The sequence below is a fragment of the Sprattus sprattus genome, assembly GCF_963457725.1.
Source record: "Sprattus sprattus genome assembly, chromosome: 4".
Lineage (NCBI taxonomy): Eukaryota > Metazoa > Chordata > Actinopteri > Clupeiformes > Clupeidae > Sprattus > Sprattus sprattus.
The window spans coordinates 24,108,921-24,130,959 of NC_137923.1; the positions used below are offsets into that span (position 1 = coordinate 24,108,921).

General features: G+C 41.0%; 2 protein-coding genes across 5 annotated transcripts; one reads left to right on the forward strand and one right to left on the reverse strand.

The window, feature by feature from the left end:
- Positions 1-848: 848 nt before the first annotated feature.
- On the forward strand, positions 849-10,519 carry clgn (calmegin). Of its 3 annotated transcripts, XM_080837664.1 has the most exons (16): positions 849-985; positions 2,504-2,662; positions 2,901-2,974; positions 3,058-3,116; positions 3,321-3,462; positions 3,564-3,645; positions 3,898-4,090; positions 4,397-4,586; positions 5,244-5,357; positions 5,466-5,622; positions 6,018-6,233; positions 6,731-6,847; positions 7,183-7,387; positions 9,313-9,425; positions 9,568-9,665; positions 9,899-10,519. In XM_080837664.1, exons 2-15 carry the CDS (start codon positions 2,504-2,506, stop codon positions 9,649-9,651), a joined length of 1,905 nt encoding a protein of 634 aa, XP_080693790.1. In that variant the 5' UTR covers positions 849-985; the 3' UTR covers positions 9,652-9,665; positions 9,899-10,519. The 3 variants fall into 3 exon arrangements, with proteins under 3 accessions (XP_080693790.1, XP_080693789.1, XP_080693791.1); XM_080837663.1 differs by having other exon boundaries at positions 9,568-10,519; XM_080837665.1 differs by having other exon boundaries at positions 9,316-9,425; positions 9,568-10,519.
- Positions 10,520-10,679: 160 nt separating this feature from the next.
- Positions 10,680-14,254, reverse strand: LOC308364530 (short coiled-coil protein B). 2 transcript variants are annotated; one of them, XM_080837673.1, is made up of 4 exons: positions 14,208-14,254; positions 13,118-13,189; positions 12,922-13,002; positions 10,680-11,993 (listed from the first exon to the last, which is right to left on the reverse strand). In XM_080837673.1, the coding sequence occupies exons 2-4, from the start codon at positions 13,134-13,136 to the stop codon at positions 11,851-11,853; spliced, it is 243 nt and encodes an 80-aa protein (XP_080693799.1). In that variant the 5' UTR covers positions 13,137-13,189; positions 14,208-14,254; the 3' UTR covers positions 10,680-11,850. The 2 variants fall into 2 exon arrangements, with proteins under 2 accessions (XP_080693799.1, XP_080693798.1); XM_080837672.1 differs by having other exon boundaries at positions 14,150-14,234.
- Between the last annotated feature and the right edge of the window lie 7,785 nt (positions 14,255-22,039).

Genomic DNA, 22,039 nt, shown 5'->3' on the forward strand with positions numbered 1-22,039 from the left:
TAATGAAATGCTGGCGTTTCTTCTAATGATGTTCATATTGTACAGCCTGGCCCACACAACATTATTGCCTACATTTACCTCAAATATCTGGAAGTATATGTATAGCACTGATATGAATGGGTTTTCTTGGCAAATACCAAACTGCAATTGTCGTTCCCTCTTCGATAATGCCCTTCCTAGGCACCTAGAATAACCAAATTCTTAAGAGCTTAATGTTTTATCTGTGTACTTTCACATAGTCCACCTGCTACTGTCATTAATTTAATATGCCTCCTGAACCATTCCGTAAAACATCCTTTCGGCCACGCCACTGGGAAAACCGAGCATTCAAACCTATCCAACCTCTTTCTCTTGTATTTAAGGGGATGCCAGTTGAGTTGGGCGTTCGTAACCTGCTCTTTTTTGGTGGTCAGCACTGCCCCCTTGTGGACACTGTTTAGTCAGTGCTAAAACAAGTTACTCCATACGTTGGGCATTTTTGGTTAGTTGTTTGTGTTCATGCATATTATTGTTATGCCCGTGGGCTAGAGCATTTGAAGTGAACCGTTAATGACAGTAGTCCGTCATATGTGGCTTGACGCGTAGGCGATTAAGTTGTTATTATTTGAGCTTTTTACATTTTGAAGCAATGGATACTTTTCCATTTGATAATGTAATGATAATAATGTAATCAGACCGTAGGTATACAGAAGTCCGTAAGTTGCACACGTTGTAATATGAATGTCAACGGTTTGGTGGATTGGTGGAGCCGGAGTATGACAACTAGCTGACTTTTATTTTGAAGTATGTAGAGCGGTCAACCCTGTGTCTGCAGTCGGTCCGCGCGGTGGTGGCACATTTTCGTTCACACACGAGCTAGCGCTTGCTCAGTCGGGTACCTCCTGCATTCATTGAAAGTAGAATTGCTAGTTGCTCTGTTAAATAAACACTAACACACACATCTTAACAGTTCCGGATATAAAGGAAATTCAGGGGGCAGCACAAGGTTTGTTTCTGTAAAGGTTTAATGTCATGTTTGACGATTTAACGTGTTATGTGAGCTTGCAGATATCGTAGGTAGCTAATGTTAGCTGCCTGCCTTGGTTACACACTAGACACTGATAAATTGAGGACTGAAGTAACGCTAGCGATCTAGAAATTCTATGCTAGTTTTAGCAAGCTGTAAAGACGTTGTGGTCCTCCTGTCAGGATTAGTTTTTCAAGAATGACTGGCCTACTACATTGTCCCTTACTTTACTATGAATGAGTACAATTTAAACCCCAATTTGCTGGTCAGCTGTCGTCAACGTTACAATACACAACTTACAGTCACTATGCTAGCTTGCGTAGCTTCTTTTTCACGGTTATAACTGTCATTTGGCTAACGTTAGCTGCTATTTGCTGTTTTTTATTTATTTATTAGCATTTCTTAGTGAGCTTGCTATAGTTGTTAAGACGTTGAGTTGTGCGAAGATGTAACGTAAGAACGCTTTAAATGTGAGGTAATAAAACATGTCAACGTTACTGCTGGCTGTGGAAAAACGAGTTGCCGCGCTAGCTAATGTGACAACGTTATGCTCAACTGCAGCAGCATCAGTCAAGAGCTGACTCGCGTTAACCCTGCTGTGCGGGTGACCCGGTACGTGTCACATTTCCATAGTAAAGCACAATTGCGAGCTATCTTGCCAGTTCAGTATCTTCTAGACAAAGGTAATAGTGACGATATCACGAAATTTGATATTCCAAACATTACTCTATTGGTACCCATACCTACAACATTATTATTTTGCCATTTTATGTTGAACAATGTACTCGTAGCCCGACCTATTATCCCGCACGACCTATTATCCCGCAAGCGCTGGTACACGTTACTTAATATTGATTTCGGTGTCATCCAGGATCGCAGATTTCGGAAAACTTAAGTCCCTGCCCAAAGAGGCTATTTAAATTAGCTTTGTAGCAAAAATGGCACATATACAGCGTATTGAAGTGTATAAGATAGTGTTGTAATACTGCGTGTACAAACCAGCCTGATACAAATAGTAGAATTTTGATTTCGCGACGTTCGGTGTAAATTCTTTTTCTTATTGAGCTTGATTCCCAACGGCATTTTACATCAATGCGGGATAATAGGTCGTCGCCAACTTTGTTGCCATTTCGCGACTGTACAAAACAAATCGGAAAATACGTTAAGAAATGTTCATGCTGAGAGTCAAACAAGACTTCGTGCATGTTCTACACACCTGTCACTTCTGAAATATGTAAGGTTGATTCATTAAACCATATTTATATTGATAAAAACATATTTGTTAAGCGGATTTTTTGGTGGCCCGCGGGATAATAGGTCGCGTTATCGCTGGGTATTATTTGCATGTGAAACAAAACTGGCAGATAGTCAGATCAATTCAGCACTGAGCGTTATCATATCAGGTGTCATATACTGGAATGGCAGTTTTACAACAAATGTTACCCTAACATTTTGACGGTCGCTTAATTGTAAACCTTTTTGTATTTGTGTTTCAAGATGAGGCTACGGTGGAGCTGGACGTGTTTTTTCCTGCTCTCCGTCGCCATGGCAGCCTGGGCAGAGGTCGATGAGCCAGAAGAAGAGGAAGCTTTCGTGGAAGATTCGGATGAAATAGAGGCCACCGACGCCGAGGCAGATGCTAACGTTTCTTTCCAGGTCGGTGGTAGGGATAGGAAACAAACATAACCTATTGTACTTACTTGCAAGACACAGACTGGGCAAAATGCAAGGCAATGTTAACTTACTATAGCTTGCTTGACTACAAAATATTTTGTTTTGTTTGTTATTACATGGTCTTAACCATGTTGAATGTTTTGCATCATTGATGTTATGCCCTGAATAGTGATTTTAGAGTTGTTTACCCTCATAAATGACAATTTCTTTTCTCACTTAGGTGACATACAAGACTCCAGTTCCCACAGGAGATGTGTTCTTTGCTGAAACGTTTGATGATGGCTCAATGGGACGGTAAGAGTTCCCAGTACTTACACTTCTGACTTCTTGTTTTGGTTGTATTTGTAATTATAATTGTTATGTCCCACTTTTTTCAGGTGGCACCTGTCTAAAACTATGAAAGATGATGTGGATGATGATATTGCCAAATATGATGGTTTGTACATTCTGCTTTATATGTTTTTATATATTGTATTGTTGTCTGCAGTTTGTCTGTGTGTTTAATTGAGAGTGAGATACGCAGAATATCTGAATACTAGACGTTATTTGATTTAATCAATTTTATTATTTGTCATGTATAGCGAGGGTGTATAGTTTTTCATGCTTTATTGAGGAACTAAGAGAACCATTGTCTCTTCAGGCAAATGGGAAGTGGAGGCACTAAAGGAAAATAAAGTTCCTGGAGATTTGGGTCTGGTACTGAAGTCTCGGGCAAAGCACCATGCCATTGCTGCCATGCTGGATAAACCTTTTGTTTTTGATGACGAGCCCTTGGTTGTTCAGTAAGTGCCCCACTGCTATTATGAGAAATGCTATAGAGTTATGCTAACCATAGGAACACTCTTCTGAGTAAACAGTTGTTAATCCTATACTGTATGTTTAGATACGAGGTGAATTTTCAAGATGGCATTGACTGTGGAGGTGCTTACATCAAGTTGCTGACAGATTCGGCGGATTTAGACCTGGTAGGTTGGTTCTTATTTCTGATAATGGTTCCTTTTTCTTTCTTTTCTGTATAGAATAATGCAATATCATTAGTCATAATGTAATGCCTCAGACTCAATCTAGCACCTTTCATACAGGACACAAGGCAGGTGGAAATGAATAAGTTAAAATACCATGCCATTCTTTAGAAAAGTACCCGGTTTCTCTTACATGTTCCTGTGCCATGGTCTTGGTTCACAGTTTGTCTTTATGTGTATGTTTCTCTATTTCAGGAGCAATTCCAGGACCGCACACCATATACCATCATGTTTGGGCCAGACAAATGCGGGGAGGACTACAAGCTGCACTTCATATTCAGGCACCACAACCCCCTCAACAAAGACATGGAGGAGAAGCACGCCAAGAGGTCAAGTGTAGACCTCAAGAAGTTCTACACAGACAAGAAGACTCACCTCTATACCTTAGGTTAGTAGGCCACCTCAAGCACTTTATAAACCTGAAATCCTTTGTCTATAGTTTGTCTGTGTTTAATTGATAGTGAGAAAAGTAGAATATCTGAATACTACATGTTATCTGATTTCATTATTTGTCATGCATAACAAGGGTTTATGGGATTTGTTTGTATTGAGGAACTAAGATAACCATGGGAAGTAGACACTAAAGGAATATAAAGTTGCCAACACATTCTCAACATTACTCTATGAAACTGCATATGATTTCTCCAGCGCTGTGCCTGAGTGACTCTTCCCCCCCCCCTTTGAACTCTGTTAGTGCTCAACCCTGACAACAGCTATGAGATGTTCATCGACCAGTCAAGAGTAAGCCAGGGAAACCTCCTCAACGATGTCGTTCCTCCTGTCAATCCCCCTAAAGAGATTGATGACCCCAAAGACCGTAAGCCAGAAGACTGGGATGAAAGGGCCAAGATTCCAGACCCAGAGGCCGTCAAGCCAGACGACTGGTGAGTTCAATTGTGTCTGGTAGAGGCAATGCAGACTCAATCCAGTGGCATCAACAGAAAAGCATCTGTTAGCTCTCTCTCTCCCCATCACTCTTTCTTTCTTTCCGTCTTTCTTTCACAATGCAAGGCAAAGGCAAAGATTCACAACGGAATGTGTCCATTTGTGACGTCTTAGGAAATCCTTAGAATGTTTACTTTTATTCACTATACACTTTTTTTAAGGCACCAAGCCAGTAGAAAAGTGCCTGTATTCACAAAGCATCTGAAGGCTAAAAATAGCTCAGAACTAGGAATGCAGAGGCAGAAACACTTAAAAGTTACCGTATCAATCACAAGGGAAATATTGTGGCGCTAGGAAGGGGTGTAAAAATGCCACCAACCAACCGAGAACAATCCATCCATTGCCAAACATTATTTGGATGCATGTTGATATTTTAATTGTAAAATTAAACTAGCTTCTGTCTAGACAAAAACGTGTCTTCAGAGTATTTCCCTTTAGCTCAGCAGTTCTAACTTCTAACTTTCCCTTAGTAAAAGTTGGATCACCGGATTTGAGAATAGGATTTAGTAGGCAACCTTAGGAAACAGGTAATTGGGTAATGTCATGTTGTTGAATGGGTAAATGCTATTGAGAATATCGGTTGTCAACTGCTGTAGGGATGAAGAAGCCCCAGCCATGGTGGAGGACCCTAAAGCTTTGAAGCCAGAGGGCTGGCTGGATGATGAGCCAGAGCTGGTCTCTGACCCCAGCGCTGAGAAACCAGATGACTGGTAAGGCCAAGAAGACACCTCAAAATGTTTTTAACATTGTCCACTTTAATGATTGTGTAGTAATATTCATTGCTATAAAGTGAGGAAGTACTGAACTGTTTTCCCCAGGGATGAGGAAATGGACGGAGAGTGGGAGGCTCCTCAGATTCCCAACCCAGCATGTGAGATGGCCCCAGGGTGCGGAACCTGGAAAATACCCCAGATCAACAACCCCCACTACAAGGGCAAATGGAAGGCACCCCTTATTGACAACCTCAACTACCAGGTTATTCACTACAGACATTGTCCTGTATTACTGCCGAGCGGTTAACCAAATGTCAATGTTTTTTTTTTCTATGCTTAATCATACACTGCTTCGAAGTCGGTTTGGTGAATAGAATGATTAACTCAGTGTTTAACTCCTGCCAAGTATTGACCTCAAAATTGGTATCAAAGCTTCTTATTGAGAAGTTGTTAGCATGCTATCCACTTGTTAAAGAATAAGTTCCAAACTGAAAACAAGTTAGGATCACTCGATAGCACAAGTCAAATCAAGCAAAGGAAAGGAATTAAAGAATCAAGTTGAAGGATTTTGGTAATTTGAAAGAACCATGCATTCTATCAAAATGTGCTGTATCCAAAGTGCACAAAGACCTATAATAATATATGGGCGTCATCCAGGGTGTGTGGAGTCCCCGTAAGATCGACAACCCAGACTTCTTTGAGGACCTGCACCCATTCCGTATGAGTGCCTTCAGGGCGGTGGGGCTGGAGCTGTGGTCCATGACCTCTGACATCTACTTTGACAACTTTATCATCACCTCGGAGAAGGCGGTGGCTGACCGCTGGGCCTCAGACAGCTGGGGACTCAAGAAGCTGGTGGCCAGTGCCAATGAGGTTACTGCAGGCACACTCACACACACACACACACACACACACACACACACACACACACACATAGAGATGCTTTTTACTTACTAGAGTCTCTAATAGATAAAGTAAGAACACATAACTAATTTCAGTGCATATTAGTATGCAATAGAGCAGTGAAAATATACGAATGTCAGTAATGTTGTCTCTGGACTGAACAGGCTAGTCCCTTGGCAGGTGATGAACATTAAATAAAGAAAAGAAATTATGTGAATACATTTTAATGCAGCTGTGCTGGGGTTTTGTCAGCTGTGGTTTTGTTTATTAGCAGAAGATTTTCATAGAGCTTTTCAAGGGAATTTGACACACTAACGCACACACACACACACACACACACCCACACACTTGCAGTTCTGCATCTGATCTCCCTTCCTCCTCTGCCTCATGACTGACTCAGACACATGGACACAGACAGTCATAGTCACACACATTGGTGACCTTCCTTCTGTTTGTGTGTCCTCTAGCCTGGCATGTTGAGTCAGCTGATCGTGGCTGCAGAGGAGAAGCCTTGGCTTTGGGTCATTTACATCTTGACTGTGGGTCTCCCTATCGGCCTTGGTGTGCTCTTCTGCTGGCCCAAGGTAAGAGAGTTCTTGCAAGGCACCCTCTTCTCTATTCCTGAGCAACCTACTGCAGCCAGCCCATTAGAGTTAGCCATCAGTCTTCCTCAGATGCCCATTCCATCCAGACTTTTGAAGTAATTATTATTATTTTTTTCAGAGAAAATGATTTTTTCTAATCTTCAGCTAGGTTATCCTCTTGTGTATTGGTCTGATGACACAATAATGGAACCTGTGTACTTTACAAGCCCAAGTTACTTAATTTCAGATGTGTAAACATGGGCTAAGCTATGAGGATGTTCAGGTGAGAGTGAGGATCTTTTAAATTATTCTGGTTTTGTTCCTTCCTATTGCAGAAGGCAGATGATGACTATGTCTACAAGAAGGTGGATACCCCCAAGGCAGCGTATGTGGAAGAAGAGGAAGAGGAGGAAGAACAGGTTGAGGAAGAGCAGGCTGATGAAGAGCAGGCTGAGGGAGACGCAGAGGGAGAAGGAGATGAAGAGGAGGATGCAGAGGAGGATGCTGAAGCTGAAACTGCTGAGGCCAAGGGAGATTTGGGTAATTTACATAGTCACTCACCTGTACCTCTTAGTAACGTTGCTTTTGTTGCATCACTGAAAGTAGTGTTCAATTACACCACTGCTTGGACTCATTGAATCTCTTTCCTAATCTCTGGGCCAGACCGCAGTGTGCAAAATGTGCTTGTTAGACATCTGTATGTCTTCTATTTTCATGTTAATTTGTACAGTCGTATGCAAAAGTTTAGGCACCCCTGATAATCTTTATTACTTTCATTTATAAATTGTTGGGCGTTTGGATCAGGAACTTCTTTGTCACATATATAATACTACATGGACACAGTGATATTTTAGAAGTGAAATAAGGTAAATTAGATAAACAGAGAATATGCCAAATGTATAATAACAAAATTAGACAGGTGCATAAATTTGGGCACCCCAACAGAAAAATCACAATAATATTTACTGGAGCCTCCTTTTGCCAAAACAACAGCCTCTAGACGCTTCTTATAGCCTCTGATGAGTGTTTGGATTCTGGATGAAGGTATTTTGGACCACTCTTTCTTACAATACAGCTCCAGCTCTGTAAGGTTTGATGGGTGCCTAGCGTGGACAGCTTGCTTCAAGACATCCCATGTATTTTCAATTATATTCAAGTCTGGGGACTGGGATGGCCATTCTAGAACATTGTAGTTGTCCCTCTGCATAAATGGCTTAGTGGATTTGGAGCAATGTTTCGTGTTATTGTCCTACTGGAACACCCAACTCCGCCGTAACTTCAGCTTTGTTACAGATTCTTGAACATTATTGTCAAGAATTTGCTGGTACTGAGTTGAATCCATGCGACCATCAACTTTAAATAGATTTCCAGTTCCTGTACTACCCACACAGTCCACAGCATGATGGACCCCCCACCTAATTTTACTGTGGGCAGCAAGTGTTTTTCTAGGAATGCTGTATTCATTTGCCTCCATGCATAATGCCTCTTGTTTTGACCAAATATCTCTATCTTTGTTCCAAAATGAGCCTGGCTTGTTCAAATGTAGTTTGGCAAACCTCAAGCGAGCTTGTTTGTGGCGTGTGTGCGGAAAAGGCTTCTTCTGCATCACTCTCCCATACAGCTGTTTTCTGTGTAATGTGCGCTGAATGGTTGAGCAATGCACAGTGACACTATCTGCAGCAAGATGACCTTGCAGATCTTTGGAGGTGGTCTGAGGGTTATTCTTGACCATTCTGACCATTATTCGCCTTTGCCTCTTTGTTATGTTTCTTGGCCTGCAACTTCTAGCCTTAGCAAGAACTGTGCCTGTTGCCTTCCACTTCATAATAAAATTCATCACAGTGGAAACTGATAGCTGAAACCTCCAGGATAACTTTTTGTAGCCTTCCCCTAAACAAAACTGCTGAACAATCTTTGTTTTCAGATCATTTGATAGCTGTTTTGATGCCCACATGTTGCCACTGTTCAGAGGAGAATCAAAGAGAAGCACAACTTGCAATTGGCTACCTTAAATACCTTTTCTAATGGTTGGATGCACCTTTCTATGGAATTGAAGGCTTGACGAGCTAACCAGACTAATTCTGTGTTGCATTTTATCAGCATTGAGTAGGTACAGGTATTTAAATCAACAAAATTATGAGGGTGCCCAAACTTTTGCACAGCCTATTTTTCACATTTGATTTAATTTCACACCAATAAATACTGCTACACTAAATTTCTTTGTCTGGAAAACACCCTAGCACTCAGTGATAACTACAAAATAAATATTTGACCACTGTGATCTTTTTTGGTGAAGACAGAGTAAATTATCATGCAGCCTTAGAGGGGTGCCTAAACTTTTGCATACGACTGTATGCAATGTAGCATGGTTTTCTTTTGGGTTGTTATTGTTGATGTTGTTGCTGCTGTTTTGAGCACTGAACCTGCAAGGTCCTTGAGCTCACATGTGACCTGTTCATTGGCAGAAGAAATGGTTGATGAGGCAGAGGGGGGTGCTGGAGAGGTTCTTGGCGATATCCAAGACGGAGAGGACGAGGAAGAAGCAACCAAGTCCAACGACACTGCATCGGATGACGAGGTATGGTGGGAAAGAACCAGTTCAACTCTTCAACGGCCCAACCTGTCTGCGGATATGTGCGTGCCTCACACGCACACTGCTCAAGTTCAGTGATACTAACTAAGGCTTCTGTATTTGTGTCTATTTGTCCCGTGTTTGTCAGATGAAGGAGGCAGACGAGGAGGTCCAGAGCACAGGTGACGGACTGAAACAGACAGTCAGGAAACGCAGAGTACGGAAGGACTGAAGGACTGGCTGACGGTGAAAAACCCTTCCCTCGCTGCTGCTACTTCCTCCCCCTCCTTCCCTCTCTCTGCTCTGCATGTCTCTGGTGGATCAGTCTGCCCAACTGCATGCAGGCTTTCTGTTTTTTCACTCTCTTTCTCATCCCCTCTCCCCTTCTGAATTCTGTCAACTCCATCCTCCCAGCTTCCAGCCTCATTCCCCGCTGCACTCCTTCCTGTATGTCCCCCTCATCCAGTCTTCCTCCTCAGACAGAAGTTCTCTTGTAAGGTGTTGCTGGGATTTCTGTCCATCAATTTGGAAATTACCACCGACAAATGAATTTCATATCCAAAGTTGTGAGGCCCAATCCGGAAGATGGATGAAACGGCACATTTTAGGAGAAAAATAAAAATGTGAAAATAAAATGTAGTGAAGAATATTAAAAGAAGTTAAAAAAAAAAGCCTTTAAATTGCTTTCTAGGTTACCTTTAGGATTCTATATTGACATATTTGTTCTCTATCTTATTTAAAGAAAGTCATAGTCATGTTTTATTAAGTTATGAACATTGAACGCTAAAAAGATAAAAATGCACTGATGCGCAATTTACTTCAGAAATTGTTTCGTTTTATGAAAATGCTGTTCTATAGAAGTTAGGATGTTTATTTTGTTACTGGCTTTTTAACATGTAGCTACTACTGTCTAGTTTCTGAGCCGGGGCACGTGAAGCCTTCACATTGTCTACTGAACGAGATTTGTTTTTGTTTTCTTTAAATTCAAGTGTTATGTACAGACATTTCTTCTCAAGCTTTTTCTAGTTCATGTTTCTGCCCACTCAGGGCAGATCCCTGTTTGCAAACTTGTACATGGCTCTTGGAAATAAATATTTAATACAAAATACTGTCTTATGCCATGGTTTTTTCATTGTGGGGCAAAAAGCACCAAACTTATTTCACCCAAGTCGGCAATTATAGTATGTATGTAAAGTAGTAGTTAGTAATACAAGGAAAGGATAATAGTCATCCAGCTGTCAGAATACATAAAACTGTAGATTGAAAGGCCAAAGAATACAATTTTATTTAAACAAGTGTTTTTAGGCAATATAATTATTTCATGTACACATGTATGCACAAGGCAGTTTCTTTCATACAATGAATGTGATGAGAGGAAACATTCCATGACAAACTCAAAATAATGCCAGAACATGAATCGTGTTTTAGAGCAACCTAAGTCTCTTTCACCTTTCTGCTAATGTGTCTGCAATAATCCATTCACGCTGTAAAACTTTAACAAATCTTATCTGCGGAAATATGATAGTTTTACTATCATTGTAGAGGCAGGCATTTTCAGTGTCTCCTGTCCACCCTTCAAATCCTGGAGTAACAAATCTGCAGTAAGTGGATCCATATGCCTCGTGCAGATCGATATCACTTAGGTTTCCCATTCTGTTTCTTCCACACAGGCATAGAAAACAACCTCAAACGTCACTCTATCCTTTTCACCCTAGGAAAGCCAGAGCAAATAGAATTTTGTACACCACTCATTTAAAGTAAGGTCCCTTTTTCATGCACAATGTTGTTGTAATCTACATGCTGATTTGAGGGGTTTTGTTGTGAGTTCCTCTGAGTTGTGGGATAGTTAGTGACTTCTAAAGTTAATTTGAGAACTGTAGTCTGGAAAATCAGATCAATATCGCCACCATCACACTTAGAGGAACATAATTCTTTGTGCAGTATAATAAACGATACACAGTTCATTTTCAGACATACAGTATATCCTGTGCTTAGCTCCTTAGCACATACAGCCTTGATCTTTTGAACAAAATGGATATTCAACAAACATATCAAAATGTAACTTGAGTGTGGTAGGAATTATTTTGGATCCAACCCTTGTGAACTAGTCAGGGCACACACCTGTACAGGCTCCTGCTAACCTTCAACCATGACACAATAATACTTCTCATTCCAGAAAATACTCAACTCTACCCACATGTCATACATAACAGGACAAATATACAAAAGAAAATCATAAATAACATTAATCATACAAAAAAAAAACTTTAAGTGAAGTATGTGTATTTAGTGAGGAGGGTCATAACTGCGTAAACGGGGTCTCGTATTGAGGCCAAGGAGTCTGCTGGGGGAACAGGGAGTAGGGTGGGGCTGGAATAAGAAGATAAGCGGGAGGTTCTATCACCCCCCCTCTCTTAAAATTCATTCTTTTCTATTTCCGCTTCCCTTTGGTGTCAGTGGTCTGGAACACGCTGGAGGCAGACATGAGGTTCTCGATATACTGGCCCAGAACCTGGTTCTCCGACTTCAGCTTCAGATTCTCCTCCTTCACTGCGTCTACTCTTGCCGAGAGGTCTTGCGGAACACAGAAAGACAAAAGCAATCAGTTAGACCTTCTAATCTTAACAACGACTGCGGAGCATCTCACTCCCGCAAAAGTGAAAAGTGACTTCATAAGAGCAGGCAGTAGATGAGAGCAGTTATCGTTCAGGATCAGCTACGGGCTGACGGCCAAATAAAATCAGTGGGTCCTCAGGTGTGTGTAGTTATAGTTCAGGTGGTATGAGCCCCAGCATCAAGTCCACAGTGCAGTCATGAAGTGATACAATGACACTTATTATTCAGGATCAACAAAATAGGGGATACATTTAGGGGTTGACAATTACAGAAAGAAATATTGGTCATTTTTAATGCTAAACTGCACATTTATTTGACCTACTATTGTCAACAAAAAGCACATCAGATTGGTTTAACAGAGCCCATCATTTAAATTGTGTGTCATGCCATTGCTTTACTTGTGGTGGGAAAGTTAGGGTTAGCAAAGTGTAAACATTAGGCTATATTTTATGGCCTGCCAGACCACTGTTACTGTCTAGTCCTGAAATCAATACATAAATGCTTTTTGAGCATCTCAAATCAATTCAAACCCTTTAAGACAACTCTGAGAGGTCTTCTGTTAGGTCAGCCATTTACCCTCATGCATTGTAACGGACCATTAGATTGCTAAGTGCATCTGTAAGAGCATAAGGAAAAGAAGAGCTCAGCAGTGTTTAGTACAGGAGAGGCTTTGGAGACTGGATAGAGATGGCTGAAATGAAAAAGACGGCAAACCAAAGGAAAAGAAAGAAAGAAAGTAGCTAACAAAAAACACTTAAGTAATACAATATGCTACTTAACTCCCCCCTAAGCTAGAAGTCTAAGAGGGTATTTGTAATGCTAAACTAATATGCCTTTCTTGACATATTACATGCAACTGCTATGGCCGACAGGTATTTTTTTTTACCTTCTAATGTGTGCTGCAGCTCCAGGACCTGATTGATGAGCCTTGTCTTTTCCTCCAGTTCCACCTGGTTCTCCACGTCCACTGGCGTGACAAAACATAAACCTCACAATTATTTAAGGAACAGACCATTGATAAGATACATGAACAGCAATGCACCTAAGAACAAATCTGTGAATGTTTTAAATGGGACCTGTACCATCCAAGTCACAATTCATGATGAAGTAATCGTTGTGGTTCCTGGAACGCAGTGCTGCAGGTCCTCTGTCAACTGTAATAGAACAATTATGAGCCGATTTTAACACAGAACACTAACCATGCATACTTCAAGTGTTAAACATGAACTCTGGTACATTTAACTTTAACCCGCTTTTTAATTAAAAACACGTACAAGGTTATAACATATGTACTACACGGGTTTCCAGCAAAACACCCACTACAGCCACACAAAACTTCTTCCCTTCTTAATCACGGGAGGGAACTCCATATAGGATGTAGGTGTTGGTGTAGATATATCAGAGCTAGCCATCTGCTTACAAACAGAAGCAGTAGCAAGTTCGTGGACCGATTTCTTTTTCACAGGGGCACGCTCAATCTATCAACTGGTGTACTATCGTTAACATTAGTTCCAAAACGATAAAAGTTAACGGCAATCTACATGTGTACGTTAACTGTGGCTTTAGTCCTAAGTCGGTTAGCATCCATGTTAACGCTGACTATTGGGCGGGGGCACAGCTGAAGTTAGCATAAAAACATAGTTCAAGTCACAAGTCGGTAGATAGCGTTATGCTACCTAGCTAGACATCCTAGCTGAATTGTACTTGCAAACGTCCTTCATTAATGTTGTCCACGTTACACAGCAATTAACGTTATATCAATACGTGAAACAACATATGATATAGTGGCCTTTGCCATTTGGCACTTGGCTGTTTCACAGGTCGGTTTCATGAATAACGCTAACATTACCACGCTAACATAAACACTGCTGTAAGATGTAGCTAGCAAGCATATGTAAGGCTACATGGCTAAACTTAGCTTCTCTTTCCAAAGCTGGCCCTTGCCTATGTTTCCAGCTGGGTGGCTAAAACAAGGTGATGGCCATTGCTAGCAATGCGAGCTAATACTACTATGTAATAAGGACATAAAATGCAGTGCCGTAACGTTATTTCCTTGGTTAAAGTCCAAAACCTAATATCGTATGCCTCAGTAGTACAAACAACGTGTTCCTCACCGTTGGTACTAAATACTTCGTTAGGCTACAGAACGTCCCAAAGCCAACACACACTGACCGTATTCCTCCAACCGATGACACAAGCTACCTCATCTTCCTCCTGCACTCATAACAGAAGTGTGGTGTAACGTTGTCTATTCCGATAGATGGAGACAGAGTCGGGATCTTGTGATAAATGAATTACAGTAAGATCACCTATATTTATGTTAAATTACTACATTCAATATAAGAGCTTTAATACATGAATAGCAGGCGCTGTTTGTGTAAAAATGTATACCATACACAAATAGAAGATTTACAAATACTAGAGTTTTGAATTGACAAGTCAGTGCCACCTGGTGGTTATTAATGGCAAATGTAGACTGTCATTGCCGAAGGCCTTAAAAATGTGAGCAATTCAGACATGGCACTGAAATAATACAATAAAACAAATACGTAGACTCTAATAAACTGAAATCACTCAATTACTCAATGGAATGACCTGAGGCTATATCAGTGTTGAATTGTATGCATTAGCAAAAAATAAATAAACAAATCAACACATTTTTGCTGCGTGAAGCCTAGACTTCAGCCAAAACCCTGAAAAGGGGATACATCTCCATATGATCTCTGTATTCAGCCCTAGTGATTATGTCCCCATGTGCTCAGTGCAGGTCACCGGTTCGCAATGTCTATATTATGGGTGTACATTAAAACAGCTGGCAAGAGCAAGATAAAATGTTAGTGCAAGTTTATTTTTGTCAAAGCTAGGCCTATATTTTGTAGTCCACATAAATTGAGTTTTTGGCCAAAGTTCTCTTTCGAAGTCCTAGGCTCTTTGTCATTCATTTATAACTTGAGAATTTTTTTTTTTTACATTATTTTTTATTATTTTATTTATTTATTTACCACACACACACACACTGATAACAGGAATGCATATATTTTAGATTTTTTAATGTGCCACCCATATTTATTTTAGTCTATATCATTACATTTTAAACACATACACGAATGGATACACTTTCTATATATGTATGCACTATATTAAATGAAATTCAATTGATAAGATACAACACTAACACTGAGTAATGTAGTTAGAAATAAACACCTTCGTCTTTTCTATCCATCAGCATTAAAACACACACTAGAGTGGAAACCCTTTAGTCTGTTTAGTCAAACACAGCTACTATGACTAGTAGGCTTTTATTCATGTAGCACAAGCAACTCTGTTCAAGACCTTAGTAGGCAGACTTCTGTTCTTTCTTAACATAGTTGTCTGTCATGTGGTTTTATGAGTTTGTGTGAGTTTATGAAAGTGTCCACTTCAGCTAACATGTTGGATATGTTTCCACACAGAGTTGGTATTGTTTGAGAATATGCCAGCATCACAAACACATCGTATGAACTGATATGTGTACAAATACTCTGGTATTGCTGAAGTCTGTTCAGAATTAATTAAAAATGTCACAAAATAATCTTTCCATAAACACAAGCCCTACTGCTTTGAGCTTCCTGAAACCTATTTACATAGGCACTGTGTTCCTATACAGCTGGTGTGCCTGGCTTGTCGGATTTAAGTGAGGGTGAACCTGCCACACAACCTGCTATAAAGTCATTATCGGTCTTACCTGAGTCATCAGCCAGTGAAATGTTGGTAAAAGTTCCATCCTCGTCATCTAGTTCTCCTTCCATTTTAGAGCTTCAGTTTGAGCCCAGTCAATACTGGAACTCCTGCTCACATACACTGCTGACGCTGACGCTGTTGCTCTCTCGCTCTCTCTCTCTCGCTCTCTCTCTCTCTCTCTCTCTCTCTCTCTCTGTAGAACACCTGTTGTGTTACAACCGCACCCTCTGAATTATTCACTGTAAACACAGCGATTCACTGGACCTCTGGAGTGGCTCAGATGACACCGTCGTCACGGTTACAGTGTGGGACTATGAGACTTCAGGTTTGAGCAGGTGAAGGTAAGGTTCAGAGTTCACTCACTTGCTTTCTCTCTCTCTCTCTCTCTCTCTCTCTCTCTGTTGTCATGAAACATTAACTAAAGTGTGCCTTTTGTCTGCTCTCTGAAACAAACAAGTCTCTCGTCAAGGTTCCTTCCAATCTTCCTTCCATTCTTCCCCATTCTATTCTATTCATTTCCCTCCTCTTTTTTCACACCTTTACTCTACATACTCACCAATAAGCCCTGATAGCTGTCAGGCACATACCAGCTCACTCTGGCAACAGATACTGTGGCAACATGCTGTGACTGAGCGACTGGCTGGTTTGTGCTAGCTCAAGACTTCATGGGACCTTTGGTAGAGCTGCATGAGTTTGTTTAGACAACAGCTACTTTCTTATGTTTGTAACACCACACAGTGTAAAGTGGTCCATAACAACACTAATTGTAACACACGTCACACAGTGTAAAGTAGTCCATAGCAACACTTATTGTTACACACATCACACAGTGTAAAGTAGTTCATAACAGTACTAATTGTAACACACTGTATTGTCCTGCATCTAATTCCTGAACCAATAGGTTTGTCAATAAGGTATTTATTAGTTAGTGTAGATTGTCAAAAAGGTATTTAGATTGTAGATTGGGTGGAGTAAAGTTAGGTTTGCATTGTTGTTAGACTTTTCTTTGTGCCCCCTTTTTGTTAAAATAACCTAAAAATACAAATCAGCTATTTATAGTGCGGTACCCCCTAAAGTATCAAGTTAATTGATTTTGATCCAAGTATCTTAAATCTGATCTTTAAACTTTTCCCTTGAAAAAAATGTCTAATTTTAAGTATAAAAATAAATATTTATGACCATACATCATTTCTACACGTAGGCCTATAAATGGTTTTATTTGGAGTGATAGAAACATTCTCAGTTGGGCCCAACTTTGTTTGAGACAATCTCCCTTTGCACACTGAGTGTGCAGCAGCAACAGAAGTATCTGCTTAAGTGAAACAAACTTCATTTTATGTTGCCTGTTTAATTGTATGATATCCCTGCATGCTTTGATCTCTTTGAAATAAGTACAGCCACCTTGTGCCAGGAGGCATAAATCACAGCTGCATGAGCTATGGTTTTTAAAAGATGACTTAGCCAGGAGGAGATAGCCCTGTAAACCCAGGCAGGCACTGGCATTTATGGGCCAGCGATTACACAGTAGAGGGCCACGCTTCACGTGCAGGGCTTGTGTTAATGAAAACCTCGCTGAGTGGAACTACACCCCTCCCTCGGTTGGGGAGGGTGGCCAGTGAGCTGAGGAAAGGCTTCTTGTGCCAGTTTTCAGGAATTAAACAAATAAAACTCGCCCTGACACCTGCAGAATATCTGCTTCTGTTTGCCTGGTGTCATTGTTGTCAGAGGTGTTTGAATTAATCTTTCTATGCCTTTGTTGTGTCACCCCTCTCTGGCATATTTGTGAAGACATAGGCTACATGGAGATGTCATCCTTAAGTCTTGAGTCTTTCACCTATTCTCTCTCTTTGAGATGTACTCCAGTAGACCACGCGAACATTTATCTAATTCTCTTTTCTGTCCCCCTCTCCCTCATATCCCTCTAAGCATCCTAAGAGAACTCAGCATGACATGACATGTGTTAATGGCTGTTATTGTTTCATAGCATACCACCTGATGAATCAACAAAGCATTAGCAGGTGCCCAGATGGAGAGAATGGATGAAAGAGAGCTACAGACTACAAACTTCTGGAGGAGGAATCCATGTGTCTTTTTTGTGGATTATATTATTCTTCCTATTGCATGCTGCAGTAAACAGATGCCTGCTCTTGGCACTGGCTCTCCCTTCAGCCATAAAGGAGCGCCGCCCCATCTGCCCGTAGGTTTGTCTGGCACTGAGAGCGGTGGCACTGCCAAAGGGCAATGGCCAGGAACGTGACCAGTTTTATTTGTTGAGTGAAGAAGAGAGGAAACAATGTGCCCTCTTTACTGACTCGTGCATCAGGAGCGTAGAAGCCATTGTAGTAACACAGTTATAAGACATGTTGTAAAAGATGTTCATGGTTATGTATAACTTAACATTGAGCTATACAGAGCTAAGGTTAAAATAACCTAAAAACACAAATCAGCTATTTATAGAGCTGAACCCCCTAAAGTCCCAAGTTAATTGATTAGGATTGTAATTGTAACACACTGTATTGTCCTGCATCTACATCCTGAACCAATATGTTTGTCAATAAGGTATTTATTTATGAGTGTAGATTGTCAAAAAGGTATTTAGATTGTCGATTGGGTGGAGTAAAGTTAGGGTTGCATTGTTGTTGGTGGCATGAAGTGGAAAGAATACAAACTATAGTGTAGCGTAAGTGGAAGAGTGCAAGTTAACATACCTTTCTATGAATTAAAAAAATAAATATATACAGTAAAATGGCAAGACCCTGTGGGAACTGACCTGAACAATCCCCTGTTTCACTTACCTGAAGTCACTTATTTGTACCGCAATATGTTCCTGTTCTTGAATTGTCTGTATCAGAAGGAGGTTAAGAACAACATATCACTCCAATTACTGAACACGAAGTTAGCCTTAACACTAAAAGGTCTATATCCCTCGTCCGGGATATTTTTATTTTTGAGTTTTCGTCTTAGAGACATAAAAAGAACAACCACGGAAACATTGAACCCTTTTCTAATATTATTGCTGAGGTCTTCTAGAATAGAATCATACATTCCATTTGTGCATCAATGTTTTTAGTTAAGCAAAATGTACAAAAACATCAAGGCATGTCAGACAACTTAGAAAAGTCTAAAAGGCCTTGGACCTTAGAGTGTTAATATCTTTCTTTCTATTCGGTACAGTGCTTCAGTGCTTCAAATGCAGAATTTCTGATTTTTCTAACATTATAATGTATATGTTCCTTTGTCTTTGTCTTAACCCTTAGCATTAAGGCAAGGACTTGCTTAGGAGTTCTGGGGCCGTATTCACAAAGCCTTTTATCTTACCACTAGGAGTGCTCCTAACTCGCGCTAAAACCTTTTACGTAGGAGTAATTTCTTAAAAGTGATTCACAACGGCTCTGAGACCTACTCATACTAAGGATAATACCAACTCCTACGCTTAAGATAAAAACTCTGTTGCTATGGATGACGTCGATTCTCATGCACGAGTTTAGAAGGGGTGAGGACGGTGATTGGTTGTTGACAGGCTCTCTCATTAAAAACTAATTTGTGACGTCCCTCTAACAATCCCACTATATCAACTGAAAATAAGAGAATAACCTAGGCTTCAAATTAAATCATATTAAATAGTTATGGACAGTGCAGTTAGCAGAATGCACACGCATGATGACAAGTTTGTGCATCCAACGGGAATGACACTTTGCACGATAAGATAATTAGAAAGCAATCAATATATAATATGGCAATTGCATGTAATCAAGGCAGTAATAATTAAAGCACCCAGCAAACTGTTAGGCTATTATATTTCCAGCCCTTGACCACTTCAAATATCAGCACATACGGCCCTTCAAGCCCTCCAATCTTAATTGATCAAAGCGAAACGAACGTGAACCGTAGCCTAAGCGAAAGCCTACTGGTCCCAGGACCAATAGCCACTGTCACCCCAGCGGCATCCAGCTGGTAAGTTCTCAAAAACCGAGTGAAATGCACGAGTCATCGGTACATCCAGGCCACGGTGGACGAATTATTGTAATGTGTGTCCCATCACTGGACATTCCTGCGATCGCCATGGAATTTACTTTGATATTGTGTAATAGGCGATTGTCCAAAAGCAACTGGATAAACTGTTGGATGATGTTGGGTCTACAGTGCGTTGATAGTTTGATGAATTAAACGGCTGACTGATGATTCCCAGTGTCGTCATTTGCGTTTTCCGCAAAGCCAAATAGGCTATCTTTATGTTTCCAAACATTTCACTTCGGGACACATCGTTGTTTAAAGGCGTCATTGCATCCCGCGCTAATTCTACGACAATATTAATACCTTCACGGTTTAAGCAATGTCTTTTATCAATTCCAAGTCGGCTGCAGCCATCTTACGATTTTTTGTGAATAGGTCTTAGTGATTTAGGGGTCCTCATGAGGAGTTTTAAGCTGTCCTAGACTTAGGTGCTACTTTTAGGGATAAAATATTTTGTGAATTGCTCTTAGTAAAAAAAATTAGGAGTCCTACATTTAAGACTGACACGCCCATTATTTTTAGGAGTTTCTCCTAAATTCGCCACTTATGAGCTACTTTTAGCCCTAAGATTCTTTGTGAATACGGCCCCTGAGCTCTAAACTGGTAAACCTATCATGGCCTAGGGACTATGGAATACATTCTTAATACTGTGAAAAAATAATAATGTTGTGTTGTTACAGAACTCCGTACTTGAAAAGGGCTCTTCCTGACTATGCACACTGAACTGTACTCATCCATATTTAGCTTCCCTCATTAATTTGACCAAACCAATCATCTTTCCTCTGCAGGATAGGAAGTCACACCACCAGTACACCTACAGGTAACAGCGCTAACATGACTACATCCAGAACACACATATCACTAGGGGTCAAAGGTGCCCTCACACTCACCTTGTGGTGAGCCGAGGCTGGGGAGGAGTTTAAGGGCCAGCCTGGGGGGATGGAGCTGAGATGTCCAGCCGTGGGCCAATCTGCCAATGCATCAGCGTAAGACAGCAGGCATATTCATAGTAGCAGCACAGCCCACACAGTAAAAACATTAGAGACATGAGCCCCACTGGTGAAACACTAAGTACAACAGTGTAGGAGAGCCGACGATGGTTTTATTCCCTTCTGCTACAGAGTGGACATTCTCTGAATGTGTGCTGTTATAGCAGCAGATTAGCCGTTTCTGTGAGCATGTTCACGTAGTCATTGACATAGCAACGTTTGTGCACAGGCTGGCAAGGTCATTAGTTTGTTGTCACCCTCTGAAGTCACTGATTTCACAGGACTGTTTGCCAACAGGAGTGTCACACACAGTGTCTCTCTCTGTCATTCCACCTGCACACACACACACACCCACACACACACACCCACACACACACACACACAAACACACACACACACACACACACACACACACACACACACACACACACACACACACACACACACACACACACACACACACACACACACACACACACACACACACACACACACACACACACACACACACACACACACACACATATATAGTCATCCTCTAGACAAGAGAAGAATCCCCCTCCTCCCTCTTCAAAAGCAGCTCTTCAAGTGGAGGGGTAGACCACTTCCACACTAGGCCACTGCAACATCAGAGGTCATAAAAGCGACTTTGTTCTTAAGGTCATAAACACTTTCTTATCTGTGGCAGCTATCTCTCCCCCTATGTGTATGGCCCCCAATTCTACTAACAAGAAGAGGTAGAGAGGCATGTGTATGTCTCTGTGAGTGAATGCACGTGTATGTGGAAATGTAAGGAAGAGGTCAGTTATTTTCATACATTTCAGTGGGTACCTAAACATTTATTAATTTCTTACAGTGATATTAATTTATGTGTGAAATGAACATTGTAATAGCATAGATGCAAACATGAGTTTGCACGTCTGTATTCATGTGTGTGTCTGTGATAGAGAATGAGTGTTTGTCTGGAGCGTCCTATGTTACTCCTGTGTTGGTTAGTGAGGGTGGGCCCACGAGGAACTCCAGTGTGTGGTGGTTTGAAGTATTAATGTGTTTATGTTTGTAATGTTTGGACAGCATAAACCTCCTCTTTCTTTCCCCTACCCCTTCACCTCCCCTCCTCTCTCTCACTCCCTCTCTGTCGTTCTTTTCTGATTGTTTGGTTTCCAGACTTAGGGAGAGGTGGCCCTGGAGACACGTCAGGAAGAGGTGTGGGAAGGGTTGCCCTGGCGACAACACAGGAAGTGGCCGCTGTCACCAGCATTGGGGGTGTCCATGCAGATG

What these genes read in the sequence shown, in the direction of transcription:
- clgn (XM_080837663.1), top strand. Translation starts at nt 2,504, where the DNA reads ATGAGGCTACGGTGGAGCTGGACGTGTTTTTTCCTGCTCTCCGTCGCC. An exon ending in TTGACAACCTCAACTACCAG is followed by an intron (nt 5,623 to 6,017) that starts GTTATTCACTAC and finishes GGCGTCATCCAG; the next exon opens with GGTGTGTGGAGTCCCCGTAA. An exon ending in ACACTGCATCGGATGACGAG is followed by an intron (nt 9,426 to 9,567) that starts GTATGGTGGGAA and finishes CGTGTTTGTCAG; the next exon opens with ATGAAGGAGGCAGACGAGGA.
- LOC308364530 (XM_080837673.1), bottom strand. An exon ending in GCTGCAGCACACATTAGAAG is followed by an intron (nt 11,994 to 12,921) that starts GTAAAAAAAAAT and finishes GTGTTCCGCAAG; the next exon opens with ACCTCTCGGCAAGAGTAGAC.